This window comes from Corvus cornix, chromosome 3, assembly GCF_000738735.6.
Source record: "Corvus cornix cornix isolate S_Up_H32 chromosome 3, ASM73873v5, whole genome shotgun sequence".
NCBI classification, from domain to species: domain Eukaryota; kingdom Metazoa; phylum Chordata; class Aves; order Passeriformes; family Corvidae; genus Corvus; species Corvus cornix.
The window spans coordinates 111,761,674-111,787,603 of NC_047056.1; the positions used below are offsets into that span (position 1 = coordinate 111,761,674).

Here is a 25,930-nt window from a genome sequence, read left to right on the forward strand (position 1 = left end):
GATGGGGCTTGGAGAAACCTGGGATAGTGGAAGGTGTCCCTGCCCATGGCAGGGGGTGAATGAGGTGATCTTTAAGGTACTTCCAACCCAAACCATTCTATGATTCTGTGGAGAATGGTGAGGTCTCCTAAGCTGGTGTCATAAGTGCTGCACCATCCTCCTCTCCCTCTGAGCAGAGGTCAGTCCTTGTGTCCCCTGTCTCATGTGTCCCATTCCCATTGCAGGTCAGGAGCAGCGGAGCCAAGGGCGTGCTGTGGTCCGGAGCTATGCTCTGCTCTGGCTGGTCAAACGGAACCAAGCCCGTCTTCCTCGGAGGTTTGGTCCCCTTCAACCAGCTATAGCAGTGTGGAAAACACCAAGCCAGGAAGGTTTGCCTGCCTCTGCCTCAGCTCAGCCTCACCAGCCCTTCCTCCCGGATGGATCTGCTACTCCTCCGAACATCTCCAGAGGTGCATCTGGGGATGAGGCACCTGGAAAGGTTTGGGATAGGCTTTTGGTTTTCATAAGCATCACTGCAGGCAGGGCTACTCCAGCATTTCCTTCATCCCTGGAAGTGTCCAAGGCCAGGCTGGATGGGGCTCTGAGCAACCTGGTCCAGTGGAAGGTGTCCCTGCCCACAGCAGGAGGGTTGGAATGAGATGTGCTTTAAGGTCCTTTTCAACCCAAACCATTCCATGATTACCAGAGGCCCAGAATATCACACACAAAGCTGTTGGCTCTGGAACATTCAGCAGGTTCCTAAATCAATGTGGATCTGCAGAGACACAACCATCTTAATTTCCTTTCCCTATCAATCAAACTTGCATCCACACACCCCCTTTTGCTGAGCACTGCCAGACCAAGTAATCTGTAAGTAAATTATTAAAAAAAACACATAAAGAACAAGAGCAACATATTCTTGAAAACACTCTGTGTCCATGTTTTTCTTACTTATTTAATGCAAAAAGGAGCTATAAATAACAATAATCTGCATGGCAAAGGTTTTTGACATCAGTTATCCCATATCAACTTAGCCACAACACACACACCAGATCACACATCTCCCTGTGAGGTATCTCTGAATCTTCCCACCCCCACCACACTGCAGCTAATGAAGAAAAACAGCCAAAAAACTTGAAAATGGCTTTGCTGACCTTTTCTCTGAGCCAGGCTATGAACTCGGATGTCTAACTTCAGACATTCAGCTCAGCCGGTTGTTCCCCATCTTCACCCCACCAAAAAAATTTCAAAGCTGTCAATAAATAAATGAACAAAGGTATATCAAGTTCATTACGTGCATCATCCATGACGCCCTTATATTTTGCTGGATGGATGGGGAGGAGGGAGCATGGATGCAGCAGAATGAGCAGTGGCACCAGTCTGTTCCAAAGCAGTTTGAATCTCTGCTGAGAACAGAAATGACACATCTTCCCGGATGCAACGGAGCATAGCTTCATTTTTGTCAGGTCTCCATGGACAATGTCCCTTGGAAGACCCAGACACACAAAAGGCAGCAGTGTGTGGGGGGACAGTCTGGCCAGGATCATGTGTGTGACAGAGCAAAGGACACCAGGCTTTAAGTCCCCATGGGGAGGGTTCTGAGGGGCAGGAAGGATTGTACACATTGTATGGGTTTGCTGGCACTCCTGAGTCTAGGAAGGTTATGAAATTCGAGTTAAAAGACAAATTGATCCTAAGGGTGGTGAGGCCCTGGCACAGGGTGTCCAGAGAAGCTGTGGCTGCCCCTGGATCCCTGGAAGTGTCCAAGACCAGGCTGGATGGGACTTGGAGCAACCTGGGCTAGTGGAAGGTGTTCCTGCCCATGGCAGGGGGTTGGAATGAGATGGGTTTCAAGGTCCTTTCCAATCCAAACCATTCCATTATTCTATCCCCAGGTTCCCTCTCACTCCAGATGCACAATTAATTCATCCTGAGCAAGGACTGTGTCATCCCTGACAGTTCATGGATCGTAACCACCGAGATGCCCCATTTCACAGTCCTAAATCCCTGGGGATTTCTGAGCATTTAATGCAAACTGTTCTCGGTTTTACCTGGGAATGAGTCAAAAGGGGATTTTTTAACACCTCATAGCTCACTGCACCTCCCCTCCACACAAGCTGGGTTTGCTCAGCACCACATCAATGCAAGGGACACCTGTGGAGCACAGCACTGGGCTGTGGATCCCCAGAGCCTCCCAACAGTGGGCAAAGCAAACCCCAAAAAAGAAAATCCTGGAGAACCAGGACATAAGCGGAAATAGTCCCACAACTTTAAAAGAGATTTCAGCCAACTGCCCTGCCAAGTACCCCAGAGAAATCTTGTCAAAAACATGAGTGGGGAAAAAGTACCCATGTCTATTTGCTCAATTACATGAGGAAAATAAAACGTGTAAAACAAGACAGAAATTAAAATTCCTTCTCAGAATTGTGCATTGGTTGAAACAAAGAACCACAATTCCTTTTCTAGCCCAACTGGGCTCAGCACATTCAGTTCAGCCAGGAAAGAAAGATCAGGGATGCTCCATTCTACCTGGCATACACCTATTCACTTTGCCTGTGTATCCATGGCATCAGCACAGAAGGACCAGGTCTGGTTAAGAGACATTTTTTGGGTTAGAACAGGACACGGAGCTTTTGTCACCCACCCATGGTCCACACCCCACCTTCACAAGGCCACATCTCTGAGTAGGAAGCCTTCAGCAGTGCTTATTCTCTGAAATCCCTCCCTGGGATAGTTCTGGAAACTTCACTGAACCATGGTCAGAATTAGCATATGATTGGAAAAGGGATGAATTTCCATTACTTATTTAAAGAAAAAATAAAAAATATAAAACAAGTCAGACTGAACCGCAGTGAGGTGAAAGGGCTCAAAAATTAGGATCCTACTGGTGCTTTTACAGCTCTCACCAAAACCACTCTGACTCACTTATTCCATAAAACCTCTGTATTCTGAGCGTTTCTTGCACACCAAATGTTGTGGCCAGGAGTGATTGCTCTGCAAGATAAAACAGAACAATAGGAACTTCCCTTCTTAAAAAGAGATGCTTCTGGAAATTCAAGATCAGGTTGGATGGGGCTCTGAACAAGCTGATGTAGTAGAAGATGCTGCTCATTGCAGGGTGTTGGACTACATGACATTTAAAAGGTCCTTTCCAACCCAAACTACTCCATGATTCTATGATCTTTTGATTCCATGATGAATGACCAAGATTTTCAGATTTTTCCTGGGAGCAGGCAAATGGCTACAGTAGAAATTAGTTTATTTCTGCAAGCTGCCCTATCAGACCTGCCTGGCAACTCTGATAAACTCTGGGATACAGGGATATACTGGTGAGAAAACAAGTTTTCTGAATTTAATTTGGTTTAAAAGTGGTGGAGCATGAACTAAGGGCTGGATTTTGGGCACACAGCACTGACCTCTCAATGCTCCACAAGTGTCCCTTTCCTAAAATGACATTTTGCAGCTCATTTTCTTGAAGCTGACTTCCCAGATACTGAGTATCTATAAGATATTAGTTATGCAAAATTTAGGCATGAAGTAGGAGATGATCATTTCTACTGCAGTGGCTGGGGAGGAAAAATACAGGTGTTTAATAGAGGAAAAATGTTACTTTAGCTCTTCTGCTGTGTCTCCTGTGTAAAAATCAAGGGGTAGGAGACTGGTGCAGTGACTTCATAGAACCATGGTATGGCTGGGATTGGAAGGGACCTTTAAAGATCATCCCATTCCACCCCCTGCCATGGGCAGGGACATCTTCCACTAGCCCAGGTTGCTCCAAGCCCCATCCAGCCTGGCCTTGGACACTTCCAGGGATCCAGGGGCAGCCACAGCTTCTCTGGGCCTCACCACCCTCACAGGGGAGAATTTCTCCCCAACATTCCCATCTATCCCTGCCCTCTGACAGTGGGAAGCCATTCCCTGTGTCCTGTCCCTCCATCCCCTTGTCCCAAGTCCCTCTGCAGCTCTCCTGGAGCCCCTTTAGGCCTTGGAAGGGGCTCTAAAGTCTCTTCTCTTCTCCAGGCATGTGGCAGATGGATCTTGCCTGGACACCAAGCCACTCTATCACTCCCCCTTTCCAGCTGGACAGGGGAGAGAAAATAAGAAGGGAAACAACTCATAGGTCGAGACAAGGCAGTTTACTAAAGCAAAAGCAAAAGTTTGCTCGTGCACAAGCAAAGAGAAAAACCAATAATTTTATTCTCTACTTCCCATCAGTGAGCAATGTCCAGCCACTTCCTGGGAAGCAGGGCTTCAGCACACAGAGCAGTTTCTCTGGAAGGCAAACATTGTAAACAACAAATGCACCCCCTTCCTCCTTTTCTTAGCTTTTACCTGAGATGACATCCTATGGTATGGAATATCCCTTTGGATAATTTGGGTCAGCTACCTCAGTTGTGTGCCCTCCCAGGATCTTGGCCACTTCCAGCCCCTCAATGGGGGAAATGGAGAGACAGAGCTGGTGCTGTGCCAGCCCTGCCCAGAAGTAGCCAAAACACTGGGGTGTTCCCAAAACCTTTCCAGCTCCCAATGCAAAGCCCAGCACTGGGAAAGCTGCTGTGGGAAAATGAACTGCAGCTCAGCCAGACCCAACACAGGGTTGGACACCCCCAGCTCTCCCAACCTGGCTCCAGGGCAGAGGTGCTTCAGCCCTCCAAGCATTTTCCTGGCCCTTCTCTGGATTTAACCAATTTGAAGGGGACCTCTGAATGCGTCTGACCCAACCATCCACTCATAGGATGATTTAATTAAATTGAACTAAAATTAAACGTCAGTGTTTAACCAGAGTGCTCAGAGCCTTGTCCTATCAAATTCTGAGTTTCCCACACATCACCACTGGTCTCAGGCTCAGTCTAACCCTAGAAATTACCTCCACAATACAGAGTGGGTCATGCAATGCTTGTATGTAGGAAGGAGAGTGCTGCTGTATTTACAGGGGTTTATAATAGGTACTGAAAAATATTCTCTTCAGCAAGAAAAAACCAAAAAGTAAATGTCTTCATACTTGCAAATAATAATAAAAAAATCTTATTTTACAGAAATATCATAAACTTAACTGATAGCAATAAAAAAAAAAAAAAAAGTGTAAAGTATTTGGAGTTCCCTGGAAGTTCTCTTTTAATTTACAGCAAGTTCAGTCAGGACTCCAGAGCTTCAGCACTTGTAGGGTCTCTGTGGCTGCCCCATCCCTGGAGATGTCCAAGGCCAGGTTGGATGGGGCTTGGAGCAGCCTGGGATAGTGGAAGGTGTCCCTGCCCATGGCAGGGAGTGGAACAGGATGGTCTTTGAGGTCCCTTCCAACCCAAACCATTCTGTGATTCTAAGATACTATTTGAGGGGAGAAAGTGTCATCCATGCCAACACACTCAGATTTCATCTGAAGAATCTCAGCTGGGCAAAGTACTTCAACAGAAACTTAATCTCAAGAAAGCTTTCACCAGAGCCAAGAGAAGGGGTAGGTTCCAATTCAAAAGGCTTTTGATAATCTTTAATTTTTTGTTTGTTTCAATAAGCCTTTGTTAGTGTCCCAGTTTCCAGATCTCTAGCTAAGAGAAAACAATGTGTCAGAATAAAACAAATCTTACAGGGTTAACTCTAATCTCATGGGGAAAATCATATTAATCTTTTTTTTTTTTCACTTCAGAGCGTTAAAAATTACAAAACGATTATTTTGCACTCGGAAAAATCTTGAAACCAGAAATGCAAGAGTTTCCTTTGTATAATTCAGACCTGGTAGAAGCATTTCAAGACACACGTGTTCTCCTCAGACCTTCACATCTTGCCTATGACAACTGCCAACAAACACGTTTACACCTTGATATAAACCAAGGAAATTTTTTCTTTCGCCATTGCAATGTTGTGGTGGATCAGCCATGTTTGAATGCTTAACTATTCACCTTTCAAGTACCTAGGTAACCCAAACCACTGACGCATTTAGGGTAGACAATTTAGGGTCAGGCTGGTTGAATCTGACCTTCCACTACCTTGTAGGCTTTCAAAAACGTATTTTGCTTCTAAAATTGGCAATTTAACTGACCCACTTTGAAAGGATATTTCAGTAAATGGCAGTAGAGAAAACCCCTTCTGAGGGAACCATTTCCTTTAACCTGTGCACCTCTAGCTTGAAGAGGGAAACTGAAATACACGTTTAATTTCTGAAGCATCAACGTCTTTTAAACAAGCGGATGTAGGTCATGGATATCCCAGAAACCGCAAACTAAATTCTACCCTTATTTGCATCCTCCTTTGGATGGAACAAGGTGAGTAAAATTTGGACTTAAGCATAAATATTAAGCAAATGTAAAAAATCCGTACCTTCTCCTCATCATTTTCATGGAAAAACCACCAAAATTAGGCCTGGGAAAAGTTCTGATCAGCGGCTCAAGGCTGTTACACTGAGTGTCACTTTATAGGGCACATCTGAGCTACTCGTAACCCACTGTCAGAGCAAAGTGATGGGAGTATTTCCTAAAAAAGAAATATCAGAGAACAGACTCGACATCATAGAATCCTAGAATGGTTTGGGTTGAAAGGGACCTTGAATATTATCCAGTTCCACCCCCTGTCATGGGCAGGGACACCTTCCACTATCCCAGGTTGCTCCAAGCCCCATTCAACCCGGCCTTGGACACTTCCAGGGATCCAGGGGCAGCCACAGCTTCTCTGGACACCCTGTGCCGGGGTGTCATTTTGCATCTCTCAGCCTTTACAAAGTTTCTCTGGAGCCCCTGTCCTCCCTGTAACTTAGGAACTGGAAGTTTAACTATATCCATCACACTTCCCAAACTCCTTTCCTTAGGAACAAAACAGTGTCTCATAACACAAGAGAAGCAAAATGAAAGCAAAATGAAAAAGTGGCAAGCTCAAAACAAAGCTCACTCACTCTATTTCCCATGTGGAGAATGACTGACTTTTGGGAACTCACTATCGCGAAACATTCTGATCAACACTGAGATATCACACCTGAGGTTTAACCATGAATAAAAATAGCCCAGTTCAGAGAAGAACTGAGCTTGAGCAGGGACATTGCTCCTCAGACATCAAGACAAATTACAGCCCATGGGAAGAATAAGAGAGCAATTCGATGGTGGCCAGCTGTCCAACATCTGCCCAATTTGGGATGAAAAGACATCAGACAGACCTAGGAGCGAACAGATCCAAACCTGTGCCAGCAACATTTGGGTTTGATACTTACAGCATCCCGATTTCAAACTGAATACTTTGCACCCACGAATTTGTAATGTTTGTGGTTTCCTAAAATCATCTGGGTTTTTTTGGTGTTTCAGTGACATGGCTGAAGGAATGCATCTACAGATCTAAGATATATCCTGTATGCCACCTGTGTTAATGGAACCTATATACATACACGTCTTAATTTAGGTTATGGTCAGAACCACAGTGAAGGTTGGGGAAAAAAACACCTACTCCAAATTATTTAGCACAGCCCAGAAACCCTTATAAAAGGTCCAGCATCAGATGTACCCAGACACCTTCAGTTCAGCAGAGCCCAGCACAAGCATCAGAAGCAGTAAGGGAACGAAGATGTCTCCAACTCTTTGCGCTTCTCTGGTAAGAACTTAAATTCTGGATTTATTTCCCCCCCAGTTTGACAGAGATTTAATTTAAGATTTAAATTCTAGTAGATTGAATAGGGATCTGCACCCACCTTTAAAATGCTTGTTTAAATCATTCATAATTAAAAAAAACTAAAATGTGAGAATGCTCATGGGGCAGCAATGAGACTGTACATTAGTGACATGGGCTACCACAGCATTCTCTGAGGCAAGAAATACATTGAAAACTCAACCTTAGAGTGTTTTTCTTCTTGTTATATCCTTTCTTCTATCGTCTGTATTATATTATTTTCTATAATTTAACATTTTTTAATTGCCAAATTACAACGGGGTGTATGCTATACCTGTCAGCACTGTGAGAATCAGTTAATGAGAACATTGATGTGACGTACAGCACATTTTCCTATCATTATTCCAACCTGCAGTATAAGCTTTAACTACCAGTTAGGCTGACTGTGGATGAATTTCACACCTGTCTTGTGCCCTAAATGTACCAATTTTCTTCAGCTCAGACCCCTGCTCCTCATGCTGCTGGCCATGCTGTCAGCCAGCATTCCTGCCCATGGGAAGGTGATCAAGCCTGGGCTCAAGCCAGAGAACATCTTCAAGCAAGCATCTGCTGGATGCCTGACCCAAACAGACTCAAAATTCCCCCAAACTGTGAGAGTCAACCTCAGCATGAGCAACATGAACCAGGACACCAAAGCCAGTCCGGATGTCAGCAGCCGCTCTCTGGCTCCGTGGGATTACAGGTATGATCCCTGTCCTTACAGCCTGGAAAAACACTGGAAGCCCTGGACAAGAAAAATGGTTTCATCTCTATTTTCAGTGCTTCACAGTCGAGAGATTTTGGAAATATGAGGGTGTCCACAGTCCCTGTAATCCTCTTTGAAAGAGAACCAGTACAAAAAGCAGCACAAAACAAACACACAGCCTAGGCAATATATAGAAGGAAAAGCAAATGACTTCTGTAATTTAATTAATTTGTGTACTGGGGCAAGCTTTATCTTCAAAAGCATTCTTTACCTGAAACATCACAAAAAAATACCTCAGGGGGTTAATATTGCACCAAATTCAATGGTGGCTTAATAACACCAACATTTCACATTTTGGGGAGGAACTGAAGGCTTTGGGCTCTGTTAGTTGCAGTGACACATTGGGAAGCTCAAATTGTTTCTGATCAGTCTTTCAAAATCAGTGCCTTCTTGAAGCAAGTCCTTTGCAAAGGCAGTTGCATGCAGCCATGCATTTAAAAACATCCAGTATTTAGTTACTTACATTTTATTTCTGAAAAACCTGGGGTTTTGGAGAATCTGCTGTCCCTCCGTGGGAAATATACCCCAGGATGCACAGGTTCCCGAGCTGGGAGCCCATAGTTATCCAGACTATCATGCCTTTGGATTCAAATACTCCCTTTCCTGCCAACCCCCAGGATCGACGAGGACCACGACCGCTTCCCCCGGCTGATCGCGGACGCCGAGTGCCGCCACTCGCGGTGCGTGACTCCGGAGGGGCAGCTGGACCACAGCCTCAATTCCGTCCCCATCAAGCAGGAGATCCTGGTCCTCCGCAGGGAGCAGAAGGGCTGCCAGCAATCCTACAGGCTGGAGAAGAAAATAATCACCGTGGGCTGCACGTGTGTCACCCCCTTGATCCAGCACCAGGCCTGAAGGGAGCCAGAGGGGCAAGGAACTACAGAGAATTTCCTTGCATGGAAATGAAAAAGGCTGATCCAGCCTCCAAAAAGCTGAATCAAGCCATAAAAATTAACTAGAATACATCAGAATGTACTGAAAAATAGGCGTCTTGGTTAAAAAATTTAATGTTTTCCCCCAAAAATCTTGAACTCCACAAATTCAGAATCGTGACACCTCTACGTGCTGGGCTGCAAAGTAATGGGAACTCTACCCATCTTTAGTTTACACTTTGAAATGTCTATTTATATAAATCTATTTATTCTGGTGGAAAAAATGGTAATAATGTATTATCCTAATATATTTTTTTAAAGTATTAAGGTAATGTTTATTTATCTTTGTGTAATAAAAAATAAGTGGAAAAATTCTTTGGTATTCTCCTTTCTTTCTAAAGAAGTCTTCTTGATAAGGCAAGAAATCACTTAATCATGACCATAAAGAGATTTACATGATGCTAAAGCCTCAAATTCTCTTGGTAACATCTACCTCTGCAGCAGTAGAACGTAAACCCCACGGAAAAAAAATTAGGGAAAACACCATTTTACCAATAGAGAAGCTAAGATACCTGGAGGAAAATAATTTATAAAGTGGCACCCAGGAGATTCACGTTAAGGACAGACAAGCAAAAAAATTTCTACTGGGTAACTACCCACTTATCCACCAAATTATCCGACTGGAAAAGGATTTTTAAAGATGGATTCAACACAATACTTCTTTGGGGGGAAGAAACTCCAAGAAGCTCCCTCTCCTAAAACAGCGATTGCATTTCCACTGCTGAGCTTTAACTTTGCTCCAGCATTATCTGTGAATCTCAGCCCAGCGCGTTTCAGCCTATTTCCTGTGGAGCAGAGACACCACCTGGGTACACCTGGGGAAGCTCACGAGAGTCAAGCAGGTGACTGAAGCAATTAACCACCTCTTGCTGATTGCAATCATAATTTTCTCTGTGTTCATGTCCTTCCAGTATGTTTTCAGAGCTTCAAATGTGGAGCACCCTGACATTGCACTTCAGCTGCGGTCAGATGGGGTTTGCGTGGGTGGGTGTCTGGCAGAGCAGGTGGGTTTATTTAAAGCACACTTGGGTTAAAAGCGCTCCAATGAACATGTTCCATGTTTCAGAGGGCAAGGCTGGCTGGTGAAGATGTGGGCGTTTTGTTTGCTGCTGTCTCAGGGAGGTGTGGCCCTGCTCAGGCAGTGGCAAAGTGCCACTGGCAAATGCAACAGCAAATACGGAACTTGTAGAGATGCAGAGCTCGGGGCTGAGAGTCCCTAATGAGTGGGAGAGTCCTCTCAGGTGAAAGCATCTTCTCCAGATCCAGCTGTGACCATCCCAACTTTTGCTACTGGGGCTTATTCCCTCTGGCTGTTCCAGCGAGCCGAAACCCTCCCTAACCTACTCCAGGTGAGTCAGCCTGTAATCTAAACCCACAGCACGGCCACACCATTCCTTGACCTGGCAGATAAGCAGCGGACCAAGGAAACACTGATTAACTCAAACTGATCACAGTACCTGTAATCACAACAATGAGCTCCTGCCCACACCTTTAGTTACCTTCAAACATTGATATAGCTTTGCCCAAACATAGGAATCTAGGAGTGCGTATGATCCTAATTTAGCTAGTTTCTGATCTTATCTCCAGTTATTCTTCCTTAAGGAAGCCCCTTTCTTCTCCTGCAGGTCTTGAAGTTTAACCCAGCTGACTATCCCACAAGTATTAAGCATGTGAACAGATTTCAAAAAAAAAACCCAAAAAAACACCCAAACCAAAAACCATCAAGGAATGGTCATCCTTCGAGGTTTTCAAAGATTTATATAAATATCAGTCTAGAAAGATTGAAACAGAACTGATTTCTTTGATGTTTAGATAATCTCTCACTGTCCTACCACTCCTAGAAGGAGTTTTGTCAAATTGTCTGCAATTAGCCCAAGTAACTTCTAACAGTTAAAATCACCAAAAGTCCAACCCTTTCTTCCCTGGAAGTCATGTGCCACTAGCTGGAGTTGGCACATGTATAGTGGGGACTGGAAAGTGCTGAGAGAGCTATGCTGAGGTGGAAAAACTCAGAACCAGATCAGAAAGAGCTGACACAGCTGGAGAGTTGAAAAGCCAACAGTTTTCTGCTGACTGACTTCACAGAGCATCATCATGGAATAGTTTGGGTTGGAAGGACCTTAAAGGTCATTTAGTTCCATCCCCTGCCATGAGCAGGGACACTTTCCACTACCCCAGGTTGCTCCAAGCCCCATCCAACCTGGCCTTAGTGAAGATTCCCCAGTCTCCCTTCCACCAGCATGGTTTTTGTTCAACCATTTACCAACCCAGCTAAATCTGTGCCTTAGGACAGAACCAATTTTTATTTATTTGAACAACTTTGTGCTCACACCTACAGGCTGCCTGGGTGTTCTACATGCTCCTGCAGAAGCATTTAATAGGTTAATTTATCACCCAGATTGATGGGGCCAGAAGACTGTTTTCTTTACTACTGCAAGTTCTCTCCTAACTCCTGGCACCGTGAGCCAAGAGATTTCCCTTCACACTGCTGTGTTCACTTGGAAAAGTGTAGAATAATCCCAAACCAATGCACCCTGACAAGGGTCACCTCATCAGTGTCCTTATTTTTCTACAATCAATAATGATCACAATGAGAGACCAAAGAGAGTAGAGCTCCTCTTTCACCCATGCACAGCTCTTATCTGTTTGAGGTTTAACAGGTAAAGTTTGTTCCTCCTTGTTTTCAAGAGTTTCAGTGAAAATTTCTGCTAATTTGCTGCTTTTAAATGATATTGTCATTGGAGGGAGGGGGGCGGAATTGCTGCAAAACCCTCTCCAACATAAAAGTTTCCAGTCCAGCACTGCTCCCCATCTCTATTTCATGTCAGTTTGCAGAATCTGAGCAGCAGTGTCTTGGCAACCTGTGAGTAAAACGCACCAGAAAGGGAAGTTTGAGATTGGATTTTTGCAGATAATCATGCTCATCGTTGCCACTTATCAAAGCAATCTGGGTAGAAACCAGATGCTTGTAAAAGGTGCTGCAGATTCAGCTGTAACAAGGCCAAGAACACAAGTTTCAGAAGTCTGAAATAAAAAGCCACTCTGAAAAATTATGAGGTCAAGTTAGAGAGGAGATAAACCATATGTGTTCATTTACCAGAACAGGGAACCTTTATCATGATACAAATATATTGTGCTTACTGAGAATGCAGATAAAACACAAAACATGATGGTTTGTACTGATTTTACTCATAGAAAGGTGTGCCCAGAAAACAGTATTCTGTCAGTCCATAAGCCCCAAGGAGAATCAAACATATTTTTAATATTTTGTTAAAGTTATAGAAAAAGGTAGAAAAGCTGAGCAATTTTTCTGGAGGAAGAATAAATAAAAAGTTACACCAAAAGCAAGAAGGGATTTCTCTGAAGAGATGAGGACCTGAACCTGCTTCCGCTATCTAGTCCTGGAAGTATGGGGAATAATTAGAAAATATGAAAAACATTTTTAATCCTAGAATACCCTGAGTTGGAAGGCACCCACAAGGATCATCAAAGTCCAGCTCCTGGAACTCCTCTTTGTGAGCAGCAAAGGCAGGAAATGCAGTTTATGTCTGGTGCTGAGCCTGGCTGGCATCTTCTCAGCTCCTGACATCCAGCACCAGCACATGTCCCATGCCCACCAACAGCTCTGGCTCTGCCAAGCAGTACCAGACAATCACAGACATTTTAAGCAGGTTTTGGGGTTTTTGTCACTGCCTTGCAACAGTGCTGTAGAAAATGCAGAATCAGCCCACTCATTCTTCTTGAGCACAAGGTTAAAAATAATATCAAAGAAGTAAAAGGAAGAAGGGCATGGAGATAAAAGGAGATTGTGGAATTATAGAATGGATTGGGTTGGAAAAGACGTTAAAGATCATCCAGTTCTATGGATGATCTGGACACCTTCCTCTATCTCAGGTTGCTCCAAGCCCTGTCCAACCCGGCCTTGGACACTTCTAGGGATGGAACAGCCACAGCTTCTCTCTGCCAGTGCCTCACCACCCTCACAGGGAAGATCAAGGCAAGGCTCCTGTTTTGGAGGTGATGGTGACATGGGAGCAGGTTTCTGGTCTGGTCTCTCAGGCCATATCCAGAACTTGCAGCTGATAGAGGAACTCACCCCATCATATATACCCATCATGTTGGCACCAACCCACAGATCCCCACAGGACTGACCAGAAAATTGTTCTTCCAGAGAATTTCTGGACTGATCAGAAAATTGCTCAGCACCTCAAAATTTTGTCTGTAATATCAAGCTCCCAATAAACCATGTCAGCTTCCAGTCTTTCCACCCATTAACCCTCTGACTTACCAAAAAGAAAATTCTTGGGGTTTTTCAACCTTTTAGCTTGCAACCTTTGCATTCTTTATGCATTTAATTTTGCACACTTTCCAAAGCAATGGTTTTTGTGGAACAGGCTGCCGTGACCCGGAGTCCCTTTTAACACTCCCAGGAGCACCTGCCTGTGGTCAGTGGTCCAAAGAGGGCAGAGATACCTTCTGGCCAATACATTCACAGGTCACAGCATGGGTCTGGGAGGAGGCATCTACCTGTGCTGACATCACTGCTGTGCCCCCCAGCCCATGGTAATGCAACAGGGGTCTGAACTGTGCTCCATCCAGCATCCCGTGGGAGCTGCTACAACAGGATCAGCTGCCAGAACACACAGCCAAGGGGAGCAGTAAGCAAGGAACAAAGGTAGGAGGTTAGTGAGAGGAAATCAGAAGAGAAAAGGAATAGGAAAGGCCAAAAGGCTCAGATACCAACCTGTTACTGGAGGCTGCTTAGCCCAGCAGGTTACAAGAAGGCACTGGGCACTGTTGCTACACCTCCAGCTGTGTCCTCTCCTCCTGGTAAAACAACACAGTCCCTGGAGGCTGCTCCAAGCCACATTTCAGAGCCAGAGATGCCCAGCTGGGCACGCACAATCTGGGTCCATTGCTGCAGAGGGAACAAACCAAGCAAAGCCTTTAGCAAAGGCTGTGAACTGCTCTTGCTCTCAGTGGTGATATGACTGTACTCTTTACAAGAAGCATAAATTTGTTTGTCGTGGTCTCCGATTCACAGAATCACAGGATGGTTTATGTTAGAAGGGACCTTAAAGATCATCTAGTTCCAGCCCCCAAATTAATAGATTGCTGGTAGTGAAAGCCAGCACCCAAAAAATAACCAGGCTTGTATTTACAAGCAGCTGCACTCTAAGAACGATGCCATTAGGAGGAAACAAACCCCAGGTACGGGCAATGCCTCCCTGAGTGGTGTGTGGTTTGCAGCTGAGAGCTCTGCCTGCAAAACCTTATGACCCATGGGCGAGACTTCCTTAATTAGCCTGTGTATTTTCCTAATTAGCTACTTCGTTATCCGTCCAGTTAGGACCACTCTTAGGGTAAGCTGGTGGGTGTTTAGGAGCATCAGCACAGGGCATACACTGCCATGAACCCAGTGTCCAACTAATTATGACTGAGAGGAGAAACGCAGGGCAGTTTTCTCCCTGAAAAACAAGTGAGGGCAGCCCCACAAGGCAGGTTTGTGGAGAGAAGTAGGTCAGGAGTAAGAAGCAGGTTGCGATTTCCTGGTCAGCGGTTACTGTAAGAGGAAAGCAGGAGACGCCTCCCTGGGCTTGCTCCGCACCACATGAAGAGCTCAGTGGTCATAACGAAACAGCTGCTGCCACAAATGAGTGCAGATGTTTGCAACTGAATGAGAAAGGTACCCACGGATTGTTGAAGTGACTCCCAGTGTCCCACGGGGCACAAAACACACCTGACTCCACAAAAAGCACCAGAAGAGTCATCACAGAGTCATAGAATCATGGAATGGTTTGGGTTGGAAGGGAACTCAAAGACCATCTCATTCCACCCCCTGCCATGGGCAGAGGGATACCTTCCACTATCCCCGGTGTCCCAAAGCCCCATCCAACCTGGCCTTGAATCATTTAGGCCCAACAACTCGCCTGGCCCACGCTGGGGAGGAAACCAAGGTCTACCTGCACCAGGTGGATCTAACTTAAAGTGGTTTCTGTGCAGTCAAAATGAAATACAAGAATGCTTGCACAGGTTTGTCCTGATTTAAATGAAAAAGGAAATACAGGCTTAAAACCTCCCCCGGAAGAAACCAAAGTCAGAGGTCTGAGAGCCTGCCCCAGTTCTGGGTGAAAGAGGAGCAATGTCAAAGAAAGCAACATTGCAGTAGTTTGATAAAACAGTAAATAGTTATAGAATCATGGAACATCCTGAGGGACACACAGGGATCATCCAGTCCAACTCCTAAACAGTGAGCTGTGCCAGGCTGTGCTCCTTGTGCAGCTAAGGCAAGGAAAGGGCAATTCCTCCGTTCCTAAGGCAGGACAGCTCAGCTCAGCGGGAAACCACACCCTGCAGGCACAGCTCCTGGTTCCTTGGTGTCCAGCGATCCTTATCCACCACTTTAATCCCAGCACCTGTGAATTACCTGGCTAAGGGGCAGTGAGATGAAGCCATCTCACATCTCCCTGCATTCCTGCTCAGCCAACTATTCAGCTGGGGGAGGAGAAGGTTGCTTATAGGGATGTTACCTTGCCTGGAACAGGATAGAACAGGCCTTTCCGAGCTCTCGTGAACCATCCCAAATTCCAGCTGCAGCCCTGGAATGTGATATCTCCTGTCTTTTTTCCCCACCATCCCTAGAGACAACCCCAAAGGTCTAGAGAACCTTGTTCCATTGCCACTACTGCCTGCAGAATGCCCCTTCGCTGCTTTCAGCCTCTTCTTTGCGTCTTTTCATCTGTTTAGGCTGCAAGTTCTCTTCTGCTCCCTCTTACTCATTTCACTGCACCGGAAAACGCCCGATCTGTGCCAAAATCTCTCAGTGCTACCACAGCACAAACCCATTCTCTGTGTCTGCTGTCGTTCTGAGCTATCATAAAAAAACATCTTTTAAAATAAAATATTATTTTTATTCAGCAGATAAGTTATTTAATAAATACAGATTAAATGTATCAATCTTTTTTATACTCTGAGCGCACACAGATCCATAAATACCGCCATAAATAGAAGACATAAATAGAAATATAGATATCTGTTGGGTCTTTAACATTTTAACACTCAACAAAGTGGACTCAAGTATCTCCCAAAATGTTCTGCAATAAATCAATCTCTGTTCCCACGGACAAGCAGTGACACAAACCCAGAGTGTGCTGACAAGCAGGCCTGGTGGCACCAATGTCTGACTGACACCAGTAATATCCCAGCGAGCAGGGATGGCCAGAGAGGGAAAGGAGACAGGGATGAGGAAGGGAGGGAGGGAGGGAGGAAGAGAGGAAAGGAGAGAGGAGGCATTTTTTATGGCAGTGGTGGTGGGCATATGTTCAATTAGGGCAATTTACTGCCAAGAACAACTTTGGAAACTATAATTAATTTGATTCACCAAACTGATATAAACCACAATGAAAAATAAATTTTAAACAGCACTGTTTACCCTCTCACTGCTTGGGGCCACAAACAGAACTCTTCCTCCCCTCCATCACCAGCTACCGGTGATTCCCATCCTAAAATCCATACATGAACAACAGCAAGAATCACGACTTTCAGGAGACAATTTGCTCAGAATTGGAAGGAGAATGGTGTGTGGAATTCCGGGGACGCGAGGTGGGCGGCTGTGGGATTTCACCAGCGGGATGTTTATGGGAGATACTTCCTCTTCCCAATGTTGCCTTCCCTAGACATTCCTCCTAGGACTGGTGCTGGATGACCGGAGTGACACAGGTGCAGCCCACGGTGATGACCCTCTTCTCCAGGCGGTAGGAGGGGAGGCAGCCGCGCTGCTCCCGCCGCAGCACCAGGATCTCCTGCTTGATGGGCACGGAGTTGAGGCTGTGGTCCTCCTGCCCCAGGGGGCTCACACAGCCGGACAGGCGGCACCGGGCATCGGCAATCACGCGCGGGAAGCGGTTGGGATCGTCATCCAGGCTGGGAATGGGGACACAAGACTGATTTATGCACTTGGACAGCATCATTTGGCAGGATCTCCTTGTTTATATCTCCATCATCTTATTTACCTGTGCGTCCTCACTATGAGACACAAAGGATTTCCCTGTCCTCAACGTTTTCACAATGATTTCCCAGAAATGGAATCAGCACTGGAGGGTAATATTGCTGTATCATTCTTTAGGAGCTGATGAATGGAGTGGGCTGGGTTAAATAATATAGAACCCACTACTGGCCTATTAATTTTTGTTTGGTTTTAATTTCAGCATTTGGAAGTTTCTTTCTGTTAGGAAAATGTGAAATTACAATATGCTCCCATCATTCTTTTTCTAGAGGAATAATTAATTTCATAATTATTTCAACCCCATGCAATGCTACAGGCTTGGGGCAGAGGGGTTGGAAAGCTGCTCATAGGAGCTGGGGAAGGGTCTGGAGCACCAGGAGAGGCTGAGGGAGCTGAGAAAGGGGCTCAGCCTGGAGAAAAGGAGGCTCAGGGGGAACTTCTGGCTCTGCACAACTCCCTGACAGGAGGGGACAGCCGGGGGTGGGGGGAGTCAGGCTCTGCTCCCAGGGAACAGGGACAAGAGAAAATGGCCTCAAGTTGCCCCAGGGGAGGTTTAGATTGGATATTAAGAAAAATTTCTTCCCTGAAAGGGTTATTAAGGCCTGGCACAGCTGCTCAGGGAGATGGTAGAATCACCATCCCTGGAGGGATTTAAAAGCTGTGTGGATGTGGCACTTGGGGACATGGGTCAGTGGTGGCCTTGGCAGTGCTGGGGGAATGGTTGGGCTCAATGACCTTAGAGGGCTTTTCCAACCTAAATGATTCTGTGATTGATAAAGTGACAAGATAATTAGAAACCATTCCAATGACATCCCTTTGCACTGCAAACAGTTTCTCTTGGAGAAATCCCACCCAACATCGAAACATCAGCGTGTGTCAAGAAATGTTTGCAATATTCACGGGACTCTGGGCATATGCTGAGAACAAACCACCACACAAAACCATCTGTGACACTGCCCTCACAATTTAGAGAATAACTGAGCAGTTACCTGTAATCCCAAGGAGCGAGGGACCGGTTCCTGATGTCATGGACCATCCTAAAGGCAGGGTCTGAGCTGCTGATACGAATGTCAACTTTCACTGTTGTGGGGTATTTGGGATCCTTTTGGTTCAGGCAACCTTCACTCAGCCTCGCAGAGGCACCAGCGTTTCTGTGGGGTAAGCTCTTCACAGTGAGGGCTAAAACCAGCACCAAAACCAGTGATCTGAACTGGGAGAGAGAAAGGTGTCATTAATTCTGCCCAGTCAGGAATGAGAGAGCACAAAGAGCCAAGTCTTGGTTAGACTGGACCGCCAATGGACCGTCTTCATACTTACATTTGTGTGAAATGGGCCAAGATGAGCAAATAGCACAATGGTGCTAATGAAACTCATCATAACAGATGCTAAACCCCGATTTAAATTCTGATTCATCATTGATTCTGCACCAAGAAGAGCATCTCTCCAACAAGCTATGAAGATCCTGCTCTGCAGTCACACAGCACCGTCTTATCGTCTAAAAACTGGGGTAGGGACTCAGCTGACTCTGCTTAGGCTTAAAACCTTGCCCAGCCACAGCTTCCTCAGGACCATAAAAATTGGCCACCCACAGCCATCTGCTGGAAATACCCCTTTTCCCAAGAAAATCTGGGGTTCTTGAGCCATTTGCAGTAGGCAGAGTTTTAGTAAATAATAGAGTCACAGAATATCCTAAACAGAAAGGGAACCACGAGGATTTGTCAAGCCCAGCTCCTCAAAAGAAGACAAAATAAAAGCAGGGTTTTTAAGGAAGTCAGGAGCTGACAGTGCTGCAAATGCTACCCAGGTTGAAATTCAAACGCATAGATACCCACAGTAAAATTTCAACAATTTTGATAACATGCTGTCTGCAAAAAGGGCTCTGCCAATCCCACATCAGCAGTGCTGATGAACAAGAGATAAATAAATAATGGATAGTCCACCACACCCTTGTCACTCAATCACCAAGCAGCTGCATCAGACACACCCAGCATCCCAGTCATCTCCCAGCAAGACCAAAAGGGTTTTCTGTACAAATCAGGGGATCTGCATTCTGCTTTCTCTCATGCTGCAAATCCATCTTATTCCTTTATATTGAATATAATTACTTACCAAAGCAGAGCTGGTGAAAGCCATGGTAACCTCCCTGCTGCTTTGGGTGGATGTCAGGGCGACAGGACACGAGAGTTCTCCTTCTCTGAGACCCTTTCAACCCTGCTTGTGTCTCAGAGCTAGTTGTGCTCTCCATTTTATAGCAAAGCTCAGGCACTGCCACCCTTTCCATTGCAGCACAGCTGGCTTACCTGACCCAAGGTTAGGAGCTGATATTGCAATTTTTAGCCCACTTCCTCCCATCTACCTCCAAAAAAGGGAAGGGCAGATGCTACTACCAGCATCCCAAATCAGCCAATACCATTTATTCAGGCAGATCAAGAGATAAGGAAAGAAAAATAGAAGAAAACCCCAAACTATTCAGGGAGTTGGTTTTTTTTACTCCTTCCCACCCCCTCTTTCTAATTATAGTGTTCTTTCACCACAAACAAGTGTGGATGCACTACCACGTGCCTCAAACAAACCCAACAGCAGAGATCAGCTAGCTGCAATTCAGGCACCCAACAAGGGCTTCAAAATGAGGGCAGGACATGGAACTTCACCATTTAACCTCCCTTCAACTGCACAATCCACCCCCACCTCATCTTAGGGATCCCTGTGTCCTGCAGGGACCAGGCAGGGGAAGAATAGGTGCCATGGGGAACTCCTCCTGGGAAATCTCAGGGCACCAGGAGCTGGGATGCCTTCCCCACTGGGGTGACACATTGTGCAGAATTCTGAAAACTCATACACGCCCTGTGAGGGCCCTGACCACCTTCACTGGCCTTGGCCACCATCACCAGGAGCCCCATTCCAGCTCAGCTTTCACTCCCAGTCCCTGCCTGAGCTGTAAACTGGGTAGACCTTGGAGCAGCATTTCCCCCAGATGGACTCCTTGGATACACATGGTGGGGAATAAAGCTGGGGAAATGAGCTGGGGAAGGGGCTGGAGCACTGGGAGGGGCCCAGACTTATGGAATAATCTGGAGCTAGTCCATCTCAATGTCTTTAGCACTCCCACACACACTGTTTCTTATTGATCCACCTTATCCTTTCCTTTGCCCAACTTTCCTGTACACCCCATAAGTCTTGCACGAGCCCAAAATACTCTAATGAGTCCCGTGGTTCTGTAGCCAGCAAGGTGATATGAGGAAAGCCTCTCCCATTGACTTTGGTGGGACTTACATGTGGGCTTGGGTTGACCATCCTCCTCAGACAACCCTGAAAGAGCTGGGTCAGGAGCTTCCTTTGAATTCCTCCACCTGGTCCTGCTCCTTTGTGTTCATGGAAGCTTTAATCCCTCTCCATCATACAATCCTCACTTAATAACTAACAGGAGAGACGTGTGAAAATAAAAGTGGAAACAGGATTCTGCATCCTGCGGTCCAGAAAGGACCAGCCACCAACTGGAGGAGAAAGAACAGTGCATGTGCTCTTTCCCCTGGAGCACCAGCAGGTCTCTTTGGAAGTAAAAGCTATTTTTATGGCAGAAAAAAACTCCCATGTAACCACTTTATGGAGCTTATTGGTGGAGAAAAGCCCTGAGAGAAACTTTTCAAAAAGCCATGTAGCCAAGCTGGAAGCAGAGGATTGAAAGGTAGGACTCTTCACACAAATTCATCTTCAGTCACCCAGGAAATCAACAGATTCATGACATTTTCAGTCCTACAATAAATCAGAAACCTCTTACAAATTCATAGAACTTTCCAACAAAGAAGGACTAAACTGATTGCTGCTGCCACCTCTCTCGAATCACACCAGCAGAAATCTCCATCCACTGATGCTTTACATCACTGCAGGATGTTGTGATGACTCTGTGGTCTGGCTCAACCCACAGCTCAGAGCCCAGCGACTCTCCTCATGTACATTTGTCACATTTCAGGTAACCAAGTTCACCTGAGGCAACACCAGTGCTGTGACACGTTCCTACTCTGACTGTCCCATATATTCACCAGCGCATCTACTGAGATGCGACACGGAGCGTGGAAGAGCAAGAGAGGGTAAAATTACCAGAAACCCCTTTTTTAGCCCAGAAACTGACCTGCTTTTTTTTCCCCCTGAGCACTCGCCATGAAAGGAAAGGGCCCTACCATGAAAATGGGTTGGATTGTGCAGGAATGGGGTTGAGTGGAAACAGTTACGTGCGATGAAGCAATGACGTTATCACGCCAAATACCGGGTTATGAACTCCCACCACCGCTTTCCACTCACTTCTTGTGTCTTCAGCAGCTTGCAACTTCAGCAGGGATTCCCTCTTTGACCTGGAATTTCCTACAACTGAACTTGTCTTGAGTTGAAGTTCACTAAAAATTTAATCTAAAAGAGGCCACCAAACGTGAATCATCATAAGGGAGGAAAAATACTTTTATTCATAGAATCACAGAATGGCTTGGGTGGGAAGGGACATTAAAGATCATCTTGTTCCAATCCCCTGCCATGGGCAGGAACACCTTCCACCATCCCAGGTTGCTCCAAGCCCTGTTCTTGGACACTTCCAGGGATGGGGCAGCATCAGCTTCGCTGGGCACCCTGTGCCAGGGCCTCACCACAGGGAAGACTTTTTTTCCCTTATATATACTAATATAAAGTTATCTCAAAAAGCTTTTCCCTCTCACACATTAAGGGCTTGGAGCAGGGATGGGGACATGGAAATAAAAGAGAGTATTTTAATTCTGCTTACAAGGATTCTTCTACTCTTGAGTTACTATAAAGAAACAGCACTGTTTGCAGTGCAGGATATGTTACACACTTAGGTTCAGGTTTTCACAGATCATAGAATCACAGAATGGTTTGGGTTGGAAAGGACCTCAAAGACCATCCACACCCTGCAGGGCTGCCTTCCACTATCCCAGGTTGCTCAGAGGACCTTCCACAGCCTGCAGCAGCAAAGGGCTGAAACTGCAGCCTCCGAAATCTCCAGATATTAGGGTCAAATAATAAATATTTCAGCTGCAGCAGAGAATGGGGCTTGTACCTCCAGCAGCTTGCTCCTGCCTCTCCAGTGTACCAGTTTGAAAGCAAAGCAGTGGGAGATCCCAAGTCAAAATTACAATTTAATATGAAAATGAAGATAAAGGCAATAATACAGAAACACTGGCTTAACCTGACAGAGCCAGGATACAACCTGACACCCTGCTGGGCAGGGTGGTGGTGGCAGTCCCATTAAATGGTGGCTGCAGCCCTCCTGAAGTGATAGATGTGGTTCTGTTGAAGCAGTGATCCTGTAGAAGGGTCTGGTCCTCCTCGGAAGGTCCAGTGGTGGTTATGTAGCTCTTGTCCTCTGGGAATCCACTAGGAAAAGCTGGCTGTGGTGTTCCAAACCTCAGATAATATCCAGGTAGGAATGCTTGGTTCCTCCCCCTGGGCAGAGCATCTCACAATGGAATGATATAATTTTATGAGTCATGCAGTGAGGCTTGGTGGCCCATTAACAGAAGATATCTCTCTGGAGGGAGTTACCAGGGGTGAGTCATGAAGGAGATAAGGAATACTGCCCCACCTGCTTTAACAGCTTATGAAGATGGTGATAGAATGCATATTTTTGGTCACATCTTGCATTGTAACCTAAGACATCCAGCCACCCCAGGATTTTCCCTCCTGACAGGTGACACCGCAAGCTCACCCATGCTTGGTTTAGAGCACAGCCTGTCCACACCCTCACAGGTTACCCTGGGCAGCGTGTGCTGGCAGTGCTTTGTCACACCAGCAGGACCCTTGGCCAAGTGCAGACCACAGCCGAGAGATGATAACTGGGAACACCAAAATTTAAGGGGAAACGCCACAGATACCAGCAGCAGAAACTTCTGCCTAGGAACACCAGCAGGTGCTGCTCCAGCATGACAGTGACCATGGTTCTGTGTCACAACTGCTGGCCCTCAGAGGGGACTGGTGGCACTTCTGGGCTCCCTCTACGGGTTACAGACAAACCTCATTTATGGCTGTCACCCCTGGCACAGCTTCCTGGTTTGCCCAGAGGAGTGGGATGAGAGGGATGAGCGGAAGGCAGGGATGGGATGATGCTGAAGGTGCTGTGTGGGGATTTTGCCCCTAATTCCTGCAAGTCTGGGTGCTCACCTGTCCCCCAGCAGGGATGTAGGTAGGGGGGAGTGATTTCTAGGATCAATAACCCTTCAAAGAGGGGGTGGACTAAGAGCTTAAGAAGTACAATTCTGTGGTGCAGTGTATTAAGAGCGAAGGCGATGCTCCAAGGGCTGGAGCCCTTCTGCTCTGGAGATGGGATGGGAGAGCTGGGGGTGTTCACCTGGAGAAGAGAAGGATCCAGGGAGACCTCAGAGCCTCTTCCAGTGCCTAAAGGGGCTCCAGAAGAGCTGGAGAGGGACTTGGGACAAGGCATGGAGGGACAGGACACAGGGAATGGCTTCCCAGTGCCAGAGGGCAGGGATAGATGGGATATTGGGAAGGAATTCCTGGCTGTCAGGGTGGGGAGGCCCTGGCACACGGTGCCCAGAGAAGCTGTGGCTGCCCCTGGATCCCTGGAAGTGTCCAAGGCCAGGCTGGACGGGGCTTGGAGCAACCTGGGCTAGTGGAAGGTGTGGCTGCTCATGGCCTGGGAAATTATTAGGAACACGGCTTGAGAGAAGGTGACATACAAAACCAACGTACGAAACCAACTTTTTGGTTGCCTCTGTTGAGCTTCCTGAATGGTTACTTTTATAACCTGTGATCTTCAATCTCAAAAGGAGCATAATGCCACTCAGTAGAGGTTGCACACTTCCCACAGGATCTTCCCTACTGAACCCCTGACATTAATCAGGTTTCTTGAGAATTGCAATCTTCATTCTATTGCCTCCTCACTCTTAGTTTTCAGTATCACAAACCCCATCACAATTTTCATCCACTATGAAATTTTTAGGTTTTTTCCATCAGCAAGAACAAAGCCTGAAAATTAAATATAATAGGAAATAATAATATATAAATATTAACAGGTAGCAAGTGTTACCTTTTTACTTGGAAGATCAATTCCTACATGACTCTGGCTCTACCCTCCTGTCAGGGAGTTGTGCAGAGCCACAAGGTGCCCGCTGAGCCTCCTTTTCTCCAGGCTGAGCCCCTTTCCCAGCTCCCTCAGCCGTTCCTGGTGCTCCAGCCCCTTCCCCAGCTCTGTTCCCTTCCCTGGACATGCTCCAGCCCCTCAAGGTCCCTCTCGTCATGAGGGGCCTAAAACTGAAATATCGTTTTATAACATATAAATATTATATAATAGATAAATATTTTTAATATATATAAAATTTATAGCTCTGCTGCCCACATGGTTGAGCATCCAGGCACTGGATGATCCCTCAGTTGGTCTCAGACGGTCAGATTCAGCTGATCCCCACAAACCTCTCCACCTTTGGCAGTTTTTTCGCTTGTCACCAAAGACCCCTCTCCCAGTTGTGAAGGAGGTACCGAGGTGGCCACCAGGATAACGGGGATGTAGTCACCCGTATCCTGCAGCCCCGGACTACAGGGTAAGGAAAAAAACCTGCTTTATCTACCCTGGAGCTCCTCCTGGTGTCCTGTGATGGGAAATTCAGCATTAGCGGTTCCCCAGCTATAGGGCAGGGAAAACAAATCATGGAATTACGGAATGGGCCAGGACAGCTTCTACTCGCCCAGGTTGCTCCAAGCCCCATCCAGCCTGGCCTTGGACGCTTCCAGGGATCCAGGGGCTGCCACAGCTGCTCTGGGCAACCTGGGCCAGGGACTCACCACCCTCCCAGGGAACAATTCCTTCCCAATATCCCATCCATCCCTGCCCTCTGACAGTGGGAAGACATTCCCTGTGTCCTGTGCCTCCATCCCTTGGCCCAAGTCCCTCTCCAACTCTCCTGGATTCTCTTTAGGCACTGGAAGAGGTTCCAAGGTCTCTCCAGAGCCTTCTCTTCTCCAGGCTGACCAACCCCAGCTCTCCCCTCCCATCCAGAGCAGAGGATTTGTGTGTTTAACTTTCACCAATCTTAGCAGCTTTATGAGCCAGACCATGCCTGTAGGTCCGAGGTCGCTTCTGTCACGATCCGCTAATGCAAGCGAGGGTCGTGATGGTTCCTTTATAGATCTCAGAGTGCAAAAGGGCACAAGGGATTTCAGTTTTAATCAGAACAGTGCACCTTTATTAAGTACCCACAACACGGTAATGTGATAGAGAAGAGAAAGAGAGATAAAGAAAACAAAGTAAAAGGGTAGAGAGGAAGAAAAGGGGAGGAAATAGCTACCAACAGATGAGACGAAGTCCTCGTGGTCTTCCGCCAATAGATTCGCCTTCTTTCCGTGGGGAGATCTCTTCTCTAATTTAGAAAGTCCCTTTATAGTCCTTTTCAGAAGCGAGAGGCAACTGGCCAAGAGGTGGGGAAATCTACAGCCGTTGTTATGAGGCTCGTTGCTTTGGGAAGCAGGTACAGGACAGACGTACAGGACAAGTCATTCCTTTCCACTTCAGCGCAGTCCCTCCCACCTGGGCAGCAAGAACGGCGCAGTCCATTGTGACCTGCACTAATTTTCCTCAGGAATGCGTACCAGTTCCACTAATTTTCCTCAGGA

The 25,930-nt window shown here is 46.3% G+C and overlaps 2 protein-coding genes across 2 annotated transcripts; one reads left to right on the forward strand and one right to left on the reverse strand.

Annotated features, from left to right (window-relative positions):
* The first annotated feature begins 7,518 nt into the window (after nt 1–7,518).
* On the forward strand, nt 7,519–9,234 carry IL17A (interleukin 17A). The gene is made up of 3 exons (XM_010393186.3): nt 7,519–7,545; nt 8,058–8,302; nt 8,983–9,234. Exons 1-3 carry the CDS (start codon nt 7,519–7,521, stop codon nt 9,218–9,220), a joined length of 510 nt encoding a protein of 169 aa, XP_010391488.3. The 3' UTR covers nt 9,221–9,234.
* A 6,984-nt stretch (nt 9,235–16,218) lies between these two features.
* Nucleotides 16,219–19,888, reverse strand: LOC104685363 (interleukin-17F-like). Its single transcript, XM_010393185.4, has 3 exons — nt 19,412–19,888; nt 18,292–18,512; nt 16,219–17,220 (listed from the first exon to the last, which is right to left on the reverse strand). Exons 1-3 carry the CDS (start codon nt 19,433–19,435, stop codon nt 16,983–16,985), a joined length of 483 nt encoding a protein of 160 aa, XP_010391487.1. The 5' UTR covers nt 19,436–19,888; the 3' UTR covers nt 16,219–16,982.
* Between the last annotated feature and the right edge of the window lie 6,042 nt (nt 19,889–25,930).

Bases quoted from the DNA above. Each gene is read 5' to 3' on its own strand.
- IL17A (XM_010393186.3), top strand. From the start codon at position 7,519: ATGTCTCCAACTCTTTGCGCTTCTCTG. The intron at 7,546-8,057 runs GTAAGAACTTAA...AATTTTCTTCAG, and splicing joins CAACTCTTTGCGCTTCTCTG to CTCAGACCCCTGCTCCTCAT. The intron at 8,303-8,982 runs GTATGATCCCTG...GCCAACCCCCAG, and splicing joins CTGGCTCCGTGGGATTACAG to GATCGACGAGGACCACGACC.
- LOC104685363 (XM_010393185.4), bottom strand. From the start codon at position 19,435: ATGGCTTTCACCAGCTCTGCTTTG. The intron at 18,513-19,411 runs GTAAGTAATTAT...TCTCTCTCCCAG, and splicing joins CTTTCACCAGCTCTGCTTTG to TTCAGATCACTGGTTTTGGT. The intron at 17,221-18,291 runs GTAACTGCTCAG...CCCCATTCCCAG, and splicing joins CTCGCTCCTTGGGATTACAG to CCTGGATGACGATCCCAACC.